At 44.1% G+C, this 17,535-nt stretch overlaps 1 protein-coding gene across 8 annotated transcripts in view; it reads right to left on the reverse strand.

Annotated features, from left to right (window-relative positions):
- LOC118236665 (fibroblast growth factor 13) overlaps window positions 1–17,535 on the reverse strand; it is a 109,515-nt gene that overhangs the window by 81,769 nt on the left and 10,211 nt on the right. Inside the window, exons 1-4 of one of the 8 annotated variants that reach the window (XM_035435211.1) lie at window positions 15,570–15,781; window positions 13,905–14,082; window positions 12,399–12,437; window positions 10,835–10,933 (exon numbers count right to left, since the gene is read on the reverse strand). The exons of 2 other annotated variants lie outside the window; for them this stretch is intronic. In XM_035435211.1, coding sequence (XP_035291102.1) covers window positions 10,835–10,933; window positions 12,399–12,437; window positions 13,905–13,953 — 187 coding nt within the window. In that variant the 5' untranslated portion in view covers window positions 13,954–14,082; window positions 15,570–15,781. Of the gene's footprint in view, window positions 1–10,834; window positions 10,934–12,398; window positions 12,438–13,127; window positions 13,365–13,904; window positions 14,083–14,182; window positions 14,453–14,475; window positions 14,807–15,569; window positions 15,782–17,535 lie in introns of those variants that run through there. 5 more of the 8 variants (XM_035435210.1, XM_035435208.1, XM_035435209.1 and 2 more) reach the window with 5 other exon arrangements.

Here is a 17,535-nt window from a genome sequence, read left to right on the forward strand (position 1 = left end):
GGGGAGAGAAGCAGCGGCGTGCCTACGCCCCCGTTTGTTTCGTAAAAGGTCCGCGGTTTAACTCGCCGCTGTGTGGAAACAGCCAAAGCAGCAATCATCCATTTTCCAAGAAGGAGAGGAATGCGGCTCTCTCCGTTTGATGATACCCTTGCTCGCTCGCTCTAAATAACTCATTGTGGCATTCTCCCGCTGACGTTACCCTGCTACACTCTGGGAAAACTCACAAGTCTTTCCATTCATGCCTTTCCACAAAGCAGCATTGCCCCCAAGCAGCTAATACAGCAGCCCCTGGGGCCAAGGGCAAAAAGACTATCCCCATTTTTTAACCTTTCTGTTGGTAGATTAAATCCTTTGGTCAAGACACTCATTCAGACAGCAGGAAACCAACAAAAGGTTGTAAAACCATCTGCCCCAAACTCAACAGTGACTAGATCTTTTAATATTGCCCCACCCCCTCCATGAGATCACATGACCTAAAATCAGAGTCACACTCAAGACGAGTTCTCATACAGCAACCGTCCCCATACATTGGAGGAAGGTGATTTACAGTAGACTCATGCAAAAAAAGCCTCTCATGGTAGTTCTGAAAGGGCCACCGTTTCACTCCTAAACACCGGTCATAGGTATCGACCATTTTCTTTTAACTTATGTTTTGCAGACAACTTTATCCAGAGAAAGTAACAGTATCATTAACTTTATTTCAAATTTTATTCAATTTCACACATTACCTATTTATTCAACTGGACGTTTATGGATGCAACACTCGTGTAACGCCATGCCTAAGGGTTCAGCGTTACCTCACGCAGGGTGCTAACGTGCGTCCTTTAACGACCATACAGGACACCGCGTCCCAGATGAATCGCCGGCGACGAAAGGTCTGCCTTTTTAACGAACGTGGCGGTTAGCAGCGGCCCCGTCCCCGCCGGCAGACCGATGGCCTCACCGCCGCGGCGCGGGCTGTTTAGCGAGCGCCGGCCGCTAATGACGACGCCCGGCGAGGTAAAGCGAGGCCGACGCTGCAGGGCGGCGCACCCGGAGCAGAGAGAGAGAGAGAGAGAGAGAGAGAGAAAGAGAGAGAGAGAGAGAGAGAGAGAGAGAGAGAGAGAGAGAGAGAGAGAGAGAGAGAGAGAGAGAGAGAGAGAGAGAGAGAGAGAGAGAGAGAGAGAGAGAGAGAGAGCCCCGCCACTCCCGCGGAGACGCCGGTCGTTAGCCTGAGCCGCCGTGACGTCTCATCAACGGCCATGATTGCAAAAAGAGAACGAACGGGGCCATTTTAAATGCTAACTATGTGACATTTTCTTTGCGACGGGCAGGGCACGCATCCATCTTCTGGTGTTTTGGCAATTCGAGATTGCCGTTACGAGAAAGAGAATTAGTGGGGGGGGGGGGAAATACTGAACTGATGTAGGAAGCAGACATTTACATCAAAGCATGGCAGTAAATAACATCCAGGACTTGAGGGCTGTGCTCAATATGTCAAGCCAAATATCATATTTCACGAAAAACCAATTAGAGCATTGCTGTGCGTTCATACATATGCACAAAAGAAAATTTAATTATTAATGAAATGGTAAATAAACGATTAGTATTACATTAAACTTCAGTAATGGAGAGTTGTAGTCTCAATTAGCTGCCGACTGAAAGAAACCACAAAAACCAGAAGACCGTGGAGCCCTCCAGGGCTTCAGCTTCAGAGCTCTGAATGGGAGCGTTTACGAGCTGCTCTCACAAAAGAGCGACCGCGCGCACAACAACCCTGAGGAATGCACTGTACACGGGGCGCTAATAGCTGACTGACAAACACAAACACTATTACTGCACACTGCACAGGTGCCCAGGGACAGCTGGAGGTCGGACTGCCGTTTCTGGCACACGAAAGTCACTCTGTCATTTCCCTCTCGCACGGACACCCCGTTAGCCGCACGCGTGATTGGTCCTCAGAGTGAGAGCGTGAGGGGTTCATACTCCCGGCTGCAGACGCACAAAAGTCACCTGTTCACTGCCGAAAGGGGACTAATCAGCAGAGCAGCTCCTTGGTCACAAGGTGTTAAATCCCTGTGGGCTGCGCGTTTTACAGAAAATCCCCCCCCCCCGAAAGGTGAGCAACGGTGCCCTTCCACATCTACAGTACCCTACCGCGCCCGCTGCTTTCACCCTCTCCGCTTCTGTACACGCAAAGGTCACGCACAACAAGATCAGATACATAAACAGAGTCAAATCTGAAGCATGCGACTCAGGTGCCGCAAGAGAGTTTGAAAAACCGCTCTGACAACAGACTTGGCAACCTGTGAAAACACGGTGCCAGGAGACACTGCCGTTCCTTCCGTCACGCGCCCGCTTTTGGCTTCTACATGGAAGCAGCCTCCCCCGCTGCTTATTTTTATATTGTGGGGGTATTTTCCAAAAGTCATCCGAGCGAGTGTCTAATAGCAGCGAGCGCCATGAAAAGCCGCTGTAAATTGGCTTTCAGAAACACCGATAGCTCCGTGGCAAACTCGGACCGCGGGATGTCAGCGCGCGCTGTAAATTAAATAAAACACAGCCCGGAAGCAAGGACCTTTAGCACGGGGACATTTCAATTCTGCAGCAATGGCAGGTTGGTGCGGTTCCACGCCACATCTTATCTAATTCAGTATATGAGTGTAATATTGCGTAATGTGGGACCCCACAGGTTTTTATTTTCCCCAGACGTCACTTAAGCATAAAATATGCTGTCCGTTCTGATTATTAATTTCCGATGCCCATAATATCGAGCCTGGGAGCCAGGCCGTGTGTTAGCACAGCTCAGAGATTATCAGGTCTGGTATTACCCTTTTTTGCTCCCATCCCTTTGTAAATGGAGGTACAGTATTTGCAAAATTCTGTATTTGTGAAGCCTGCCGATTGGTTAATATGTGACTATTTTCCAACAGGATGAGATCGAAAATCTGTAATCCAATCAGCACAGACTCCTTCATTAATGATGCAACCAACTCACAGTTGTTGCAACTGCTATGGCTAAGAACCTGGGCACTAGCCTAAAATATAGTATCTCATTCAAGCAACAATTACAGCAGCAAAATCAATTCTCAGGTTCCTGAGAATCAACGTTGATCAATCTCGTTAGGTAGTTTATATGCATTTATCTGTAGACTCTCTTCCCAATTTTTAGTGTTCTTGTATCAGGAGCTATAGCAGTGCAAATACATTACAGGCAAACCACAGATTTTCTCCAATTTCATATCCACAAAATTAAAGGTTAGTATTACAAGATTTCATGTCTAATGTGCCAGTTTAGCAAATATAGATGCTCGGTTTTTTTGCACAATGATGATTTTGCACATATACTGACATCTGTAGATCTGGTCTAAAGCCTGCAAAGCCGCAAACTTTCCTATCTCTCATCATTCTTCAACACTTTGTCTCTATCTTCCTCTCTTTCTTTCGATCCTTCACTCATCCAGACACATGCCTGCATTCAATTCGTCACATGACCCAACAGGTACCATGCCTGTGGTAAGGCCAGGAGCAGCAACTCTCTCTTGATACAGAAATATGCTCAATGTGGCTCATGTACGATGTGTTGTCATGGAGAGAATTAGCTATTCTTAGCATTGCAGTTTCTTAGTTTGTAGTTCCAGATGTCATTTGTAGTTTACCAAGCAAATTCAATACCAAGACTGCACTACCTTGTTTGTCTTCCTTAAACAGACTGCCATCTCTTTTATGTTTCTCTACATTCCATAAAAAGAGATGATCTCAACCACATCTAGAAGTTTCCCTGGTATATGTAATGGCATGGAGCTTGTAAGCAGGGGAGCCATTGGCTAACCACATTACAGTACATCAGACAGATCCAGTACCACTCAAAAAACAAGACATCCTCCTACAATCTCCTCCCTACTAACTCAATAGCTCAGAGAAATTCCTTCCTGCTTTTGAATAACCAAGTTTCTTTTTCCGTTCCTTGATTGGGGAATGAAGACTTGTTCCTCTGTGGTGCAGCTAAACAGAGGGCCAGATGGACCTCGCGAGCTTGTTGAGTATTTGTTTATTCATGGTTCTTCGACTTGGTTTCATCCAGTTATGTAAAGGACCCCTCCTTGAGTCTCAGAACAGCAAACACAGCCATGTCCGTGATGCTTATTGCTCCAGACTATGTGAATTCAGCTCCAGGGATCTGAGCAGGCTCCTTCTATATTTAGAACTCTCCTTCACTCTCTCCCCCTCCCCAAATCTCTGGACATCTTATCAAGACTGCAGAGCACAAACGCATCCACAAAGATATAACACACACATGCAGACACACACTTTTCATCCACCATCAAGGCTTGAAATCCCTGATATTCTCCCATTCTATAAGAAAACTTGTGTAATGCTATGTTAAGTGGAATGAGTAAATCAATGGAAATCAATGTTTACAAACCGTAAGAATGATGGGATGAATATAAACTTAATGTTCAGGGAATCATTGCCCATATTGACATACTTTAAGAGGGAATTAAGAATTAGAAAATGCTCCTCTGCTCAATGATTATACCTGGCAAGTCTCCTGATCTGTCAAGTGAATCCCAGACCATGTCTTGTTGTAATAACAGCATCAATCTGATTGTGCCAATTCTCACCGTCTCCCCAAGCTGACGCATGAATTTTGGACAGTCACGCAACAGCACCTCTTCTAACTGCCTGGTTCCATCTAATGAGGTGTGATCAACGGTTTATATATAGGCTATGTATTATATAATGGTTTTTATATTCTCAGATTACTGCAACAACAGGGAACTATTTATATTGCCTATGTATGACTCAAAAATGACAACGGATGAATTATGTTCATGATTATTAGTAATGTTTCTCATGTGCTTCGACAGCTGTGAAGCGGTGATTAAATCGTTAAGTATCCTCTTTTCTGCCCATAGCAGTGATTTTTTGAACTGCCTTCCAGATATAAATACCCTAAAAACAGACCATTTACAATACGTCCGATTGTGAATGAAACCGTTTTGAGACCCTCAGTGTAATGTAGGCAATAGGAGTTTCAGTTTAATGCACCATACTCAATTCCTGCAGTTGAATGCTGAAAAACATTACTCAACTATTCAAGTAGGAAACCACTGGTGTGCAAAGTAATGTGCCAAATACAAGAATCTGTTAAATAAGCAACATTGGCCCTAATTATCTGAGTAAACAAGAGTGTGACTGACCACTTTTTCCCGAATTAGTACTACAGCCTATCTGCTTACCATGCCCGTAATCAATCTGCGCTGTGCTGAATGTGCACAGCATTTAGTGCGCGGGGGGAGTTTTTGGACTTAATTAACAGCAGAAATAAAACCGCTAACTCATGACACCGCTCATCCACGTGCTGCCTGAGCGCTGCCACACTCCGCCGCCGCTGTCACAACGCGCGTCGCGTCCTGAGTGATAAGCCTATTTAAAAGGCACAGGGGAACCAGATTCAGCGCCAGCAGGCGCGCACACGTGGCGCGGCGCGCCGGCGAACGTACGCCTCCGTGTAATTAGCCTCGTCTTATCCGTCGGCATCGGCGCCGAGCACTAACGGCACAGATACAGGCTGCCCGTCACCCTGCCGGGGGAGCGGCGGCCGAGGCGGGTCCGGCCGGCTCCGCGCTGGTTAAGTGAGCTGTGAGAGCAAGGAGCCCCGGAGGAAGATAATCCCGTTAACGTCGCCGTCCCCGGCGGGCGGAGAGGGCCGCCTGTCAGCTGAGTCTAACGCTCCCGTGACGGAGAGAGACTGACGTCTCTATTTTCCGGCTGGCGCGTGGCACGTCGCCAGGCGCCGCGCTGGCATAGCCGCGTTTGCGTCATGGATTTTGGCGCGCCCGAGCCGTTTGGGAATTTCGTGACTTTTCCCTGCACTGAAGCGGGAGGGGAGTCGCCGCCGAGGGTGTGTCAGTCATGACTGAGCAGCGGACTGCCATTCTGGTGCAGCTCATGGCAATTTTCCGGTCCAACCGATCAGCAATTTGCACCCTCGGCACTCGCCTGCTCAGACCAGGTGTACAGCAGAAGTCACAGCCCAGCGTAGGGCAGACTGCTCATTTCAGGGCTTTCCCATGCAATGCGCTCATGATCACAGCCTATTCAAAAGCCAATTAATGGTTTTCGTGGATCATATGTTGTCCAATTTGACTTTGATATAAATCCCACAAGCAGGAAGAATTTATGATTAAGTGATTTGTGCATGACACTCCTGCAAATTAAGCAGGCTATTTGCAGAGGCAATACGAGGAAGATTTGACAAATCACTCCGGAGAAACATTAGCCTGCTTGGTAATACAGAAAAAGTTTTATTTCTGTGCTTTTTTTTTGTGATTTCTGATTTACATTTTTTTAAATTACGGACCACAGATGCACATAATTCTATTAGGTATAAGCCAATGTGAACTTATTAAGTTAAGTTTGCGATTTTAGATGTTACCCTGTGAAACAAATGCATTATTAGGGTGACAGAATACATTTTTAGCGATAGCACTGCAAAATCGACGTGCGTATGGCAGCAGCAGACCATAAAAATTGGCAGTTTACCGGGGCACTTGGCGCACCAGTCTTAAAGGGAATGAATTTGATTGGCTATGAGTGAATTCAGCTGCAACACACCCACTGATAATTTGACCTACACTGGGCGATTCAGCAGTGCGCTCCTCGCCTCCAAGTCACAAAAATGGCAACATAGAGTAGTCACGGCCAGTGTGTCCATATACCACGCTGCTGACCGCGCCTATGCAGCCTGCGACATCGATTCCAGAACACAGAGCCCTGAGAATGCCCTGTCCCTCTCCTTTTCAGAATAAGAGCGCGCACCCTGTCAGAATGCACCTAGAACAGCCCCCCTCCCAAACCGCGCAATTAAACGTTCTCATATCACCGCTCAGAAATCCCCTTGTTTATTACCGCTGCCCAGGCCTTATCTTGTCCCTTTTTAGGCCGCTCTAATCCGCTTTATAATTATACAAACTTTAATTAGTTTGTATCCAGAATAACTATTAAATCTCATCATACTTTAAACAAGAGCATAAGGAAGGGCCTGGAAAACATGCTCCATGACCTCTAACTACCATTTACCACATTCTGGAACATACATGTCAGCAAACACACACGTTGTTGATAAATTTGGCATAGATTTAACATGAAAATACAAACCCTCACCCTTTCCATGTACTTGGGGTGTTACCTGTGAAGGTGGAGGCACAGCTTTTCTTTATTAATCTTTTAGGTAATAAGACAATACCATTGTGAAACATGTCTCATATAGTTATGAAACTGGATTCTAAGCTCTCGTAAGTGATGGGACATGATATTATGGTAACAGATGATAAAACTGGACAGCAAAAATAAGATATGGCACAGCGGTCAAAGTGGCATTTAACTGTGATCTGGGTGCACAAATTCTGTCGGCAAAATTCCTCGAAAATGTAATGAAATGCTAATCAGGGTTCAGTCTTTATCAATTCCATCTGCTGCCTAAAGTCGTACCCCATGCCCCCGCCTCCACATCCTCCCGCTCCATGCCCCTCGATGTTGGCAGAGAGTCTAACAAGAAGAGGAAGGGCAGTGGAATGGAGTCACGTGGCTAGGGGGTTAACGCAATCTCTGTTTACACTCCCGGGCATGCTGGGATGCGTGCAGCGGAGCCGGAGGTACAGAGCTGTCAGCGGCAGAGCAGCCTGCCGACCTATTTCTGAACACAGCCCCCGGCGGAGGCTCCGGCGTCTAAAATTAAATCCCGTCTCGGGGCGTGATGATCAATCCCGCGGGACGCGTCGCCATCGAAAGCCCGTGTCCCGCGGCCGCTCGCGAACGCCTCCGGGGCCGCGCGGCGGGCCCTCCGCGTAACCCGTGGGGCGGGAGGACGTAGGCCCTCCGCGGCGTCCCCATCTTCCGCGCCCGTGGACACGAAGGCGGCAGAAAAGCATGGGCATGCAGGACATTACCACCATTCTTTCTCCCTCAGAAGAATCTATTTAACCAGTTTCAGAGGCTGAATCACCTACTGTTGGCCTTCGTTAGCATGTTGCTACCTTCGCCTTCTACCATGACACCTGCGCTCTCTGTGCCATACGGGCAGGTAGCTTGAGTAAATGACATCACACTTTCAATGAGCCAATGAGAAGCCTCAGCACAGAGCTGAGCACAGGGGCCTCAGGTGGGACAAAACTGTGCATCTCTGCATCGTGGTCATCCAGCAGGCTTTGCATAGAAGTGTATGGGAATGCACACAGGCAAGTGTCTACAGACATGCAGCAACAATGTGAAGGGTTTTCCCCTCTATGGACAAACACTATGAAATGTGTTTCTAATACTGAAAAAATGTAATCCCAATGGTAATCCGCAATTCTAAAAGACCACATAATCCTACACCTACACATGCTCTAAGAGCGTTTCTCTGATCTAAACCATTCAATTATTGAAGGAATTCAGGGATCCAAGTAATCATGTTGTTGGACCACATGACTAAAAACACATTCAAATGGAATATCATCTAATAGAAGCGCTCTGGCTCTCACAGTAATTTACAAAAAAAGAAAGGACATTTTTTAAACTTATGTAACACTTTCAGGGCAGGTAAACAGATGCTGTTTGGTACTCTGCCAGGACACTTTATTATGGCAATCACTTTTCCTTTCAAAGGGTCATGACCTCTGCACTATCCATTCTGTCAATCACCATGCAACAGACAGGAAGTGGCCTGAGAGTGACTGAGCGCCATATACGGAACCAAACTGCACGGCTTTCCCACGGCTGTCGAAAGACGGAACGTGTAAAGGAAACCCGATGAGGAACACACCGATCTCAGCGACCATCAATCGTTCGCTTCAAGTCCCGTTTCCGAGTCTTCCCACGTGAAGGAAATCGATGAGGATTCCTTTCGAATGAAGATGGGAATGAAAACGTTTGGGGCGGGAGGGCCAGGCGGAAGGGACGGGGGCTGAGTAATGGACCCGCGGAACTCGCGCAGGGGAGCGGGGGGGGATCAGCGATCGGCGGCGATAATCAGTCAAACCGCGGACGGCGTGATCTCGCGTCTCGTAACGACAACGCGGCTGTCTTCCGGAGATCACGGATGGGATTTCCACATCGGGCTCAGGCATCCCAAGCTTTAAGGGCAGCGGTTTCCTGCAGTATCGAATGAACAGGACTGAGCGCGTGCGGCCCCCTCCAACGCGGCTGGCGTCCTCTCGCCTCTCCTCTCTGTGCGCGAGGCGACTCTGTGAGGCCCGCCGAGGTCGAAACGGAGCGAAAGGAGACCTGCCGACCGCGAACGCGTCCGTTCTTCGCGGTTTAACTTTCCAGCCTCTCAGTATAGCACACCTGACACATTTGACTAAATGCTTCTTATCACGTTGTCCCGACGTTCCCAAGACAAAACTAAAAATATAAATTAAACAAATACTAGCCATGACAAATTAAGGTACCAGAAATAGAAGTTTTCTTAAAAAAAAAAAAAAAAAAAAAAAAAAAAAACTGTTCAAAGTGTTAATTGCAATAGATTTGGCACTTCCTAAATGCAGTCCATGTGTGAACGGGCTAAAAAAGGCTCTAAAGAGCACTTTATGCTATGAATTTCAGCGTTTTTATGGGTTCTATTAATTGCACATTGGCTTATGATAATGATGGTTATTATTATTATTTTATTATTACTGTCAGAGTCGTGCCACACAGCTGCTGATGTGACAGGGAAAACAGATCTGAAAAAAACTCCAGCGTGACAGCTTGACCCTCGGGATCAGAGCAGAGCAGAGCAGAGCAGAAGAGACAGGGCCACAGCAAACGAGAGCCCTCCAGCTCAGGGCCTCCCGATGCAGAGCGACGGATTTCTGAAGCACGGCGCAGTCCGCAGCGCCAGACCTGCACTCCACAGCGGCCCGACCGAGTCACCAATTAATATTTATGTTTATTATTTATTATTATTTTAACTTAATCATCGCAATTAGCTCACCGTGTTCCACAGACCCGGCAGATTCCCAACACGTCTCACGAAGATTCCCTTAACCTTCAGACAAAGGGGATGATATCGCGCTTTTTTTCTCAACCGGCCTTCTCACATGGAAGAATTCAAACCCAATCTCATGTCTCATGCTTGGCAATTCACGCTATAAATCCTAGCCCACCCAAGGCATTTTCAATTTGATACCTCATTCACCAGGATGTTAATATAGATCGCCTACACCTGGACAGGAATTCTATAACTCTAATCCTTAATTGACCACCAAAAGAACTAAATCCTGTAGATGGAGCAAACGGTAATCTTTGAACCTACATACAAGCTGTTGTCATTACAGCAATTCCAGTTCAATTGCACATGAAAGCAGATGTTTCTGTTCAGTGTGAGTCTTTTATTAAAATGGAGCATACGCTCTTTCTTGTTCCTCCCCACTACATTTCTAACAGTGGAAAAAGCTTTCTGTAAGACTGTCTCAAGCAGAGAACAAACCATTTAGCCCTCTAAAAGGGCAAATTAAACAGGAAACACTTGTTATCAGAGAAGAAGAGAGTGACCCCCAATGACTAACATTCATACTAAAAAGCTACCAACATACTCATCTTTTTTCATAAAAAGATAATTCTGTACCATTTCAGAGAATGCAAATAGAATTGGTGTTCTCTCATGACCCAATCTACCCATGGCACTTTGTGAAAGAAGTAAGAAACCAGGACATACAGTACTTGCAAAAGTTCAAATGCATACAAATTGCATAGCCACAATTTAGCACAGCATGCACAGTCATGGAGCACGAGTACACAGATACACGAGACACCACAGCTGTCAGGCACAAAACACGATCACATCACGCGACAATCACGGCACTTTACGGGGAGATAAAAGCCTTACAAAGTGTTGAGCGAGTCGGGCTGTTGAAGGAAGAGAGAGGGTCGTAGGGGAGCAGAGTGCTGACATGGAGAGAGGGCGATTCTGAGCCAAGGGTCTGACCTAAGGTGGGACAGAACACGGAAAGGAAGTGCAGAAAGAACATATCAAACACCCAATCCACACTAGACCGCTGGAATCCAACACCCTGCCGGCCCAACCAATTATCACTGTTCCAAAATAAAAGGTTGGGCAAAGTCTTGTCATTTTAAGTTGAATTGTTTGTTATTGTTTGTACTTTTAGCAGGGAAAGAGCCAAGATGACAGGTGGCTTTCCCATCCCTCAAATCAATCCAAAATTGGTGGTAATTCAGTCAATTTGGCTCAAGACGCAAAAACGGGCGGCCCGAGGTCCAATGTAATGCGTTCCAGCCTGTCTGCCACAGAAACAAAACCCATAATAAACAGTCACATTAAACCTAATACCCTCAAGACCACTTGACTGCCAACTGCTTTCTAAATAAATCATAGCCTATTCACTAAATAAATGCAGATATGACCTGTCCAAATTCAAAAACCAATTAACGTAGCAATTTTAACTTTGTAACTTCGAAAAATGTATTTTAAATGCATATTAAACCATTATCCATTAACTGTGTCAACTGCAGAGGAAGGCCAAGCTGGCTGTTTCCTTTTCCACCCAGCAGGTCAGTGCCAAGTCAGTGAATTCAGCTACAGACTCGGCCCTGCACACTGGTGGCCTTCTTTAAGAACCGATACAGCCCTCATTGCCCACCCCTGCACTACACTGGATTACCAGCTAATACATACCAAACTGCACTTAAAACCTCTTTTACCTTTTCATCTATACACAGTAAAAGAAGGATAAACAGCAGTCTCTTTTGAAAATGGCAAGTGTACATTTCTTTCAGTTTAGTGCTGTAGGCCTACATGTACAAAATTGCTGACTAAATGTCCAAAACTATCACCTGTAACAGGATATTGGCAACATGGCCCCATTTCTTTCTTCAAATCCTTTACTGCTTGACCAGATGAATCATTATGCTAAAATCCTAATAAGTTACCATGTGTTACCTTGTCCATTCTTGATGACTCATTGTAACAAGATCAAGAACATTCCCAGCCACAGGAATGTCACATTCTAGTCCAAAAAGTGGTGTTTGCTCAAACTAATTTCTACAACAGTGTGATTATACCGTCACCATACCTCTTTCACAAATTACAAGCACGTCCTCACTGATGCAACACAACAGTGCTGACATGCAGAGACACATTAAAGTACCAGAGTACTAAACATAAAGAGTGCAAATCAAGACTACAGCTTGATTTTCTTTTGCTCAGACACATACCTGGTAGGGCTTTTGCTCATAGTGTTTAGCACTCTTCCTGCCCTCTCCACTGCAGAGAGCATACTGTGTCAGAGTTGGGAAAAGTGAGGATGACTCGGAGACATGGAGCGTGCTTCTACATCAGAAGTTCTCAGCCCTGGTCCTGGAAGGCCTGCTGGGCCCCTTTGTTACTAGTTTATCAATTTAAGCAATTTACCACACGATTAACTTGCCCTCACCTGGTTTTTGGGTCAGGGTGAGGGTTGAAAATCCCTGCTCTAGAAGGAAATCAGAAATATTTTGTCAAAACAAGGAGTCAGACATTCATTCTTCATTTAATGACCAGATGGTCCTCTTAAATCTCCATCTCTCAAGCCATTCTCCCTTAAACAGGCGAGAGACACCACTGTGGCCCTGTACACTGCTTTCACCAGCATGCAGACATGTATATTGTCAAGCCATTAATCTTGAGGTAAGAATGACAATTTGCAAAGCTTGATCTAATTATTGCGATGATCAATCAAGGTTAAGCCAATATGACATGTACATCAGCCAGTAGCAAGCTTGGCATTACCTTAAGCACTGCTACAGCTGAACATGAGTATATCTGTTTTTGCATGAATAACTAAAGAACATAAGAACTGAAATGAATGGCGTCTTGATAGGAAATCACATCTAATTAGCAAAGAATTCTGAACAAAATAACACACACATCTCATTCAATGAGTTTTATTGTAGTTATATTACAACAAAAGTTGTCTGGTTGAAATTAATAACAGTATGTTCAACAAGTCCAGAGACGTGTAGATAAAATATACACACAAAAAGCCTAAGCTGCTTCATTTATAATGCGGTATGACAAGCTATGCATTTATCGAACGTTGGCGTAGACCATTAATAGATTTTATTAAATAATTTGCATGTTTTGTCCAAATACCTGCATGTAACCTAAACGGTTTCCCACTCACTTCAACGTGTAGGTGAATTAAACACGACTCGCCGATGTTTCTTTAGCAACCCTGTCTCCTTTGTCTCCATGGCAATCGTTACCCAGTTTACATCCCGACAGGCAGCGCGATGGTTACAGAGACACGCAGGAGCAAATTGTATGCAAATTGCGCAGTAGAAGCCAAAAATAAATGCTGTGCCATGTGCGTCCACGTCATCGTCTGGTTTACAAAACCTTCGTGCCGTCGGAATACATTATTAAAGAATGACACAATAGGTTACAGACTTAGCCTACCTTCGGACACTCGTAAACGAAAAAGGAAAAATCAACAGGGTGCAAGCGACACATCTGTGCGTTATTGTGTAAACGTTAAAGCGACAGTACTCCCATTTCATCTTCATATTACAAATACACAGTATTTACTGAAGCCCCGAAAAATTGTTTATTCTCTCATTTTACTATTAATAATTGCGTAGCCTTTGGTTTTTGTTTCAGTTCACTTCCAATGAAGAACAGCCATGGCAGTAACACGCACCATGTTTGAGACTGATGGGGGTTTACACGTTCAGTCATTAATGGATGGTTAACAAAGAAAGCGGGTGTCCTCCACAGCCCGGTTTCCACCAGGAACCCCCATCTCGTGGTGCGGGCAGCACCGTGCGTAAACCGCAGCACTGTCGTAACCAAACGTTTTACTGGTGTTGGGGTTTTATTCCAGAAGAGGAAAATAAGACAGATGCACAGAGCGCACGGTCGCTTTAAGGCAGCAAGCTATGTTGTAAGGTTCGTCTCTTACCCTTAGAAGCATCCTTTTCTTCTTTAGGCTTCGCCACTTTTCCGCTCATAGATCCCAGTTTGGATGTGTAATTCCCAATTAAGACTAGAAACAAAATCCGTAAATGGTTTACAAACTGCGTCTTCGGAGAAATCCTCGGAAAATCCCCCCTAATGTACCGGTTTTTGAGATAAGGGCACTGTGAGACGAAATAAAGAAAATAGCTAAATTAGCTTCAGAGGTTGCAATTTATTCGAAACAAAGAAAGACGTGATGAATGATGTGCACCAAATTCTTACCATTCAGCCTCGAGTCCATTTAGACTACAAATGCCTATCCACCGATTGCAGACGTCAGATAATGCAAGTAAATGCATAAAAATAAACGGCGCAACAGACCTAACAAAAAAATCATTTCAAAATCTGCCGTTTGCAGTAGGTGGCTATACTCGTCGGAGACATTCGCTGCAGGACCAAGAGGAAAGATATCATGTAGAATGTCTGCACTACAAAACTCTCAAAAGAGCTCCGGTGTCAGCAACGTCGCTGTTAATACGGTTGAAACTGCTCCTTTGTGCATTTACTGTTCTTACCTTATCTCTTCCACGCTTTCCGCTACATCAATGCACATTGATAAGAAAACACTCATCCACGAAGATTTCCGTGCCCTGTACAAAAACACGACGGTTCCCGCGCTTGTAAAAATCAAGAAATAAAAAAAAATGTATAGAAAAAAATAACAGCACTCCAAACGTGTTTCAGTCGACGTCAGATGAAAAAGGAATATGGAATTTAAATTAAAATAACCCGGGCCCACGGCAACATCCTTCTCTAACTACGGAGGGTTATTGGCAAGTGTCTGCACTCTGGAGCATGCTATAGCAGGCTATGATGTGAGAAGACTATTCCCAATCACTTCAAGTATTCAGATGCCTCTCATCCAGGCATAAAATAACTAAAAAGGTCAATATCCACGCAGAGGGAACACAACACTTTATTTACAGTAGTGTCGATACAGGTAGGCTTCAGGTGCCAATATTAACCAATTGCAATTATAATGCATTTACAAACATGTAATCAATTATTAACCGGTTAAATTCCATCCCCCATTTTATAAAGTCAACTTACGTGAGGTTGTAATTACAATTGCAAGCAAGTCTTACGGGCCTGTTGAAAGTGACTAGATTCTGTTGATTTACACTCATTTAAACGCAAAATTTAGTGGAAAGAAAATCCTTTTTCCGCGTTGGTTGTATAGTTCAAGGCCTACTGTATTGTTTGATGGTGATTGGCTGAGTTCAGTAAACCGGTAACTGAAGTGGTTGTACATTATGAAACGAGGTAAGAAACACATACATATAGCATTAATTCACCAACTACTTTAGAAATCAGCCCCGCCATACGTGGATTCAAAGTTCTCTAAAACATTGCATGGACTAAATCACTTAAATGTATTCACGTATTGTATATAATACGTACGCCTATAACACTTAAATGTGAAACTTCACAGGATGAAAATTCAGTTGTACAAAAGTTGCGTAAAAGTTGCAAAAAAAGCGGATAATTACGCTCACAGAGCCACACAAAGACAATGCACAAGACGTGAAACTCCCCGAGAGCAATACCATTAACTATGTATAAACAAATATAGACTATTATTAAATGACCAAGTGCGCAATTCTCTCACCTGGGAGCGATGTTGAAGAAAAAATCAAAAAGCAGTCGCAGGCAGTGTGTCCGATGGTCTTGTGAACAATAGGCAACCAAAGTCCTGTCTGAATTTTCTGAAATCTGGTAGACGCATAACATTCATATAAATCAGATGAGTCCAAGTCCGATCTCTATTGAAAAGTACTAAAACGTCATAATGACTCGCCAGAGTTACTCTCTCAACTGAGTTGGGAAAATGTTCGACGTACCTTCCTAAAGTTTCACTGCGCTGTCGAGTTTTTTTTTTTTTTACCTTGTCCTCCCAAAAGATTATTGTATAGCGGTACAATGAAATGCAAACGACATGTAACTGCGTAGATCCCTGACAGAATTCCGATACTATGCAAACCAGAGGGATGTAGCCTTCAAGCTGCCGTTTAGTCTTTACTCTGTCCACACATAAATCGTGATCGAAGCCATTCATCGGGCCATTACACACGTAACCTATCAGACACCGTCAGCTAATGGTGTACAGCTTTCAACGAACATTCCATTTAAAACATTATTTAATTGTGTCTTCAGAAGACTACCACATAAGCTAATGAACGCTAATAATAAGCGAATAAAGCAACATACACTTCCTATGCTACTTCGAATTTGACATAAGAGCACGTCATTGCTTTCATTAAATGACTTGTCTGCGCATAGCCCTTCAGAAATTGCTGAGTAAGAAACAAAACTTCGGCGAGCTGAATATCTTGTTGATATATTTAAGGTTGCACGTTAGGAAGGGTATTCTTTATGTTAAAGAATGTGTGACTGTTTTGTTGCGGTAAGGCATTTTGTCAATTCCTATAAATTCAATGAGAGGAAGGCTAATATCCGGCATTGTTAGAAATAGTTAACTCACTGCTCTTTTTCTTTTGCGGGGAACTGTAACGTAATGACGTTTACATTTTCTTCAAAGCTCATCAACATTCCGACCAGTGGATGACGTTTTTTCTTCCTTTACATTTCTTTAAATTTTAAAATTACAGCGGAATGCGTTTATGGTCGAGAGAAAAAGCATGGTTGATCCATCAGCTGAAGCTCAGAGGCATGACAACTATACGTATTTGAAAAATACAAAGTTTCACATTTAGCCCAACAAATGGCGATCTGATCAAACTGCCGAAAAATCTTACATGCTGCCGGTGATATTTAATTCAGTACCACGGAGAGCGTCAGTAGCATAATATGTATATTCTTCTAAAACTATAACGTAAAACATTGTTTTAAAATAGACACGGTCTCTGGATATTATAGTCTACGCGGACGGGGCTCGGTCCAGTATAGCTGGCCATTATCCGATCGCCCAACTGACGCCTTTCTATCCTTGGTGGTAGAAAAAGTTATGGTTAGTTGGGAGGATATTTGACATCATTAAAGTTTATTTACGCGTTTTCAAGCCCAAGTGCTACATACAACCGGATATATCGCATTGTAGACTATTATAAAGAAAAGCAACAACCTGTAAGTGAAATGAGTCAAAGTCGTGCCGGGTCCCCGTTTACCACTGGATGTGCTGTTGAGGAAAGCATGCACTTGTCTCTGAACGTTCGTTCTTTCAAATTCGTCGAGGCGACTAGCCTGTAAAGTTTTTCCCATATTTTACTTGTGCTCAAATACGGTATTATTAATATTGGTCCATTACTGTAATACAAGGTAAACATTAAACATTCAGACAGAACTATAGAGCAATAAGTAAAAGAATGCACTACATTTGCGAACTAGATAAGCAGCCTACAGTTTAGTACCTATTTGGATTTGAAAGATGTTGACATTTACTTTACGCAGCTGCTCGCTATATCTTGATTGAAATATCTTTGTTTAGTTACTGGTGTAATTTGCTGTGTTTAGAAATAATTCACAAAAAGCTTTAAAAACTTAATAGTAACGCTGAGCCCAAACGACAGATGATTGTAAAATTTGCTATACTGGCTGTAAACGGTAATGTAAAAATA

This window comes from Anguilla anguilla, chromosome 9, assembly GCF_013347855.1.
Source record: "Anguilla anguilla isolate fAngAng1 chromosome 9, fAngAng1.pri, whole genome shotgun sequence".
Classification (NCBI taxonomy): Eukaryota; Metazoa; Chordata; class Actinopteri; order Anguilliformes; family Anguillidae; genus Anguilla; species Anguilla anguilla.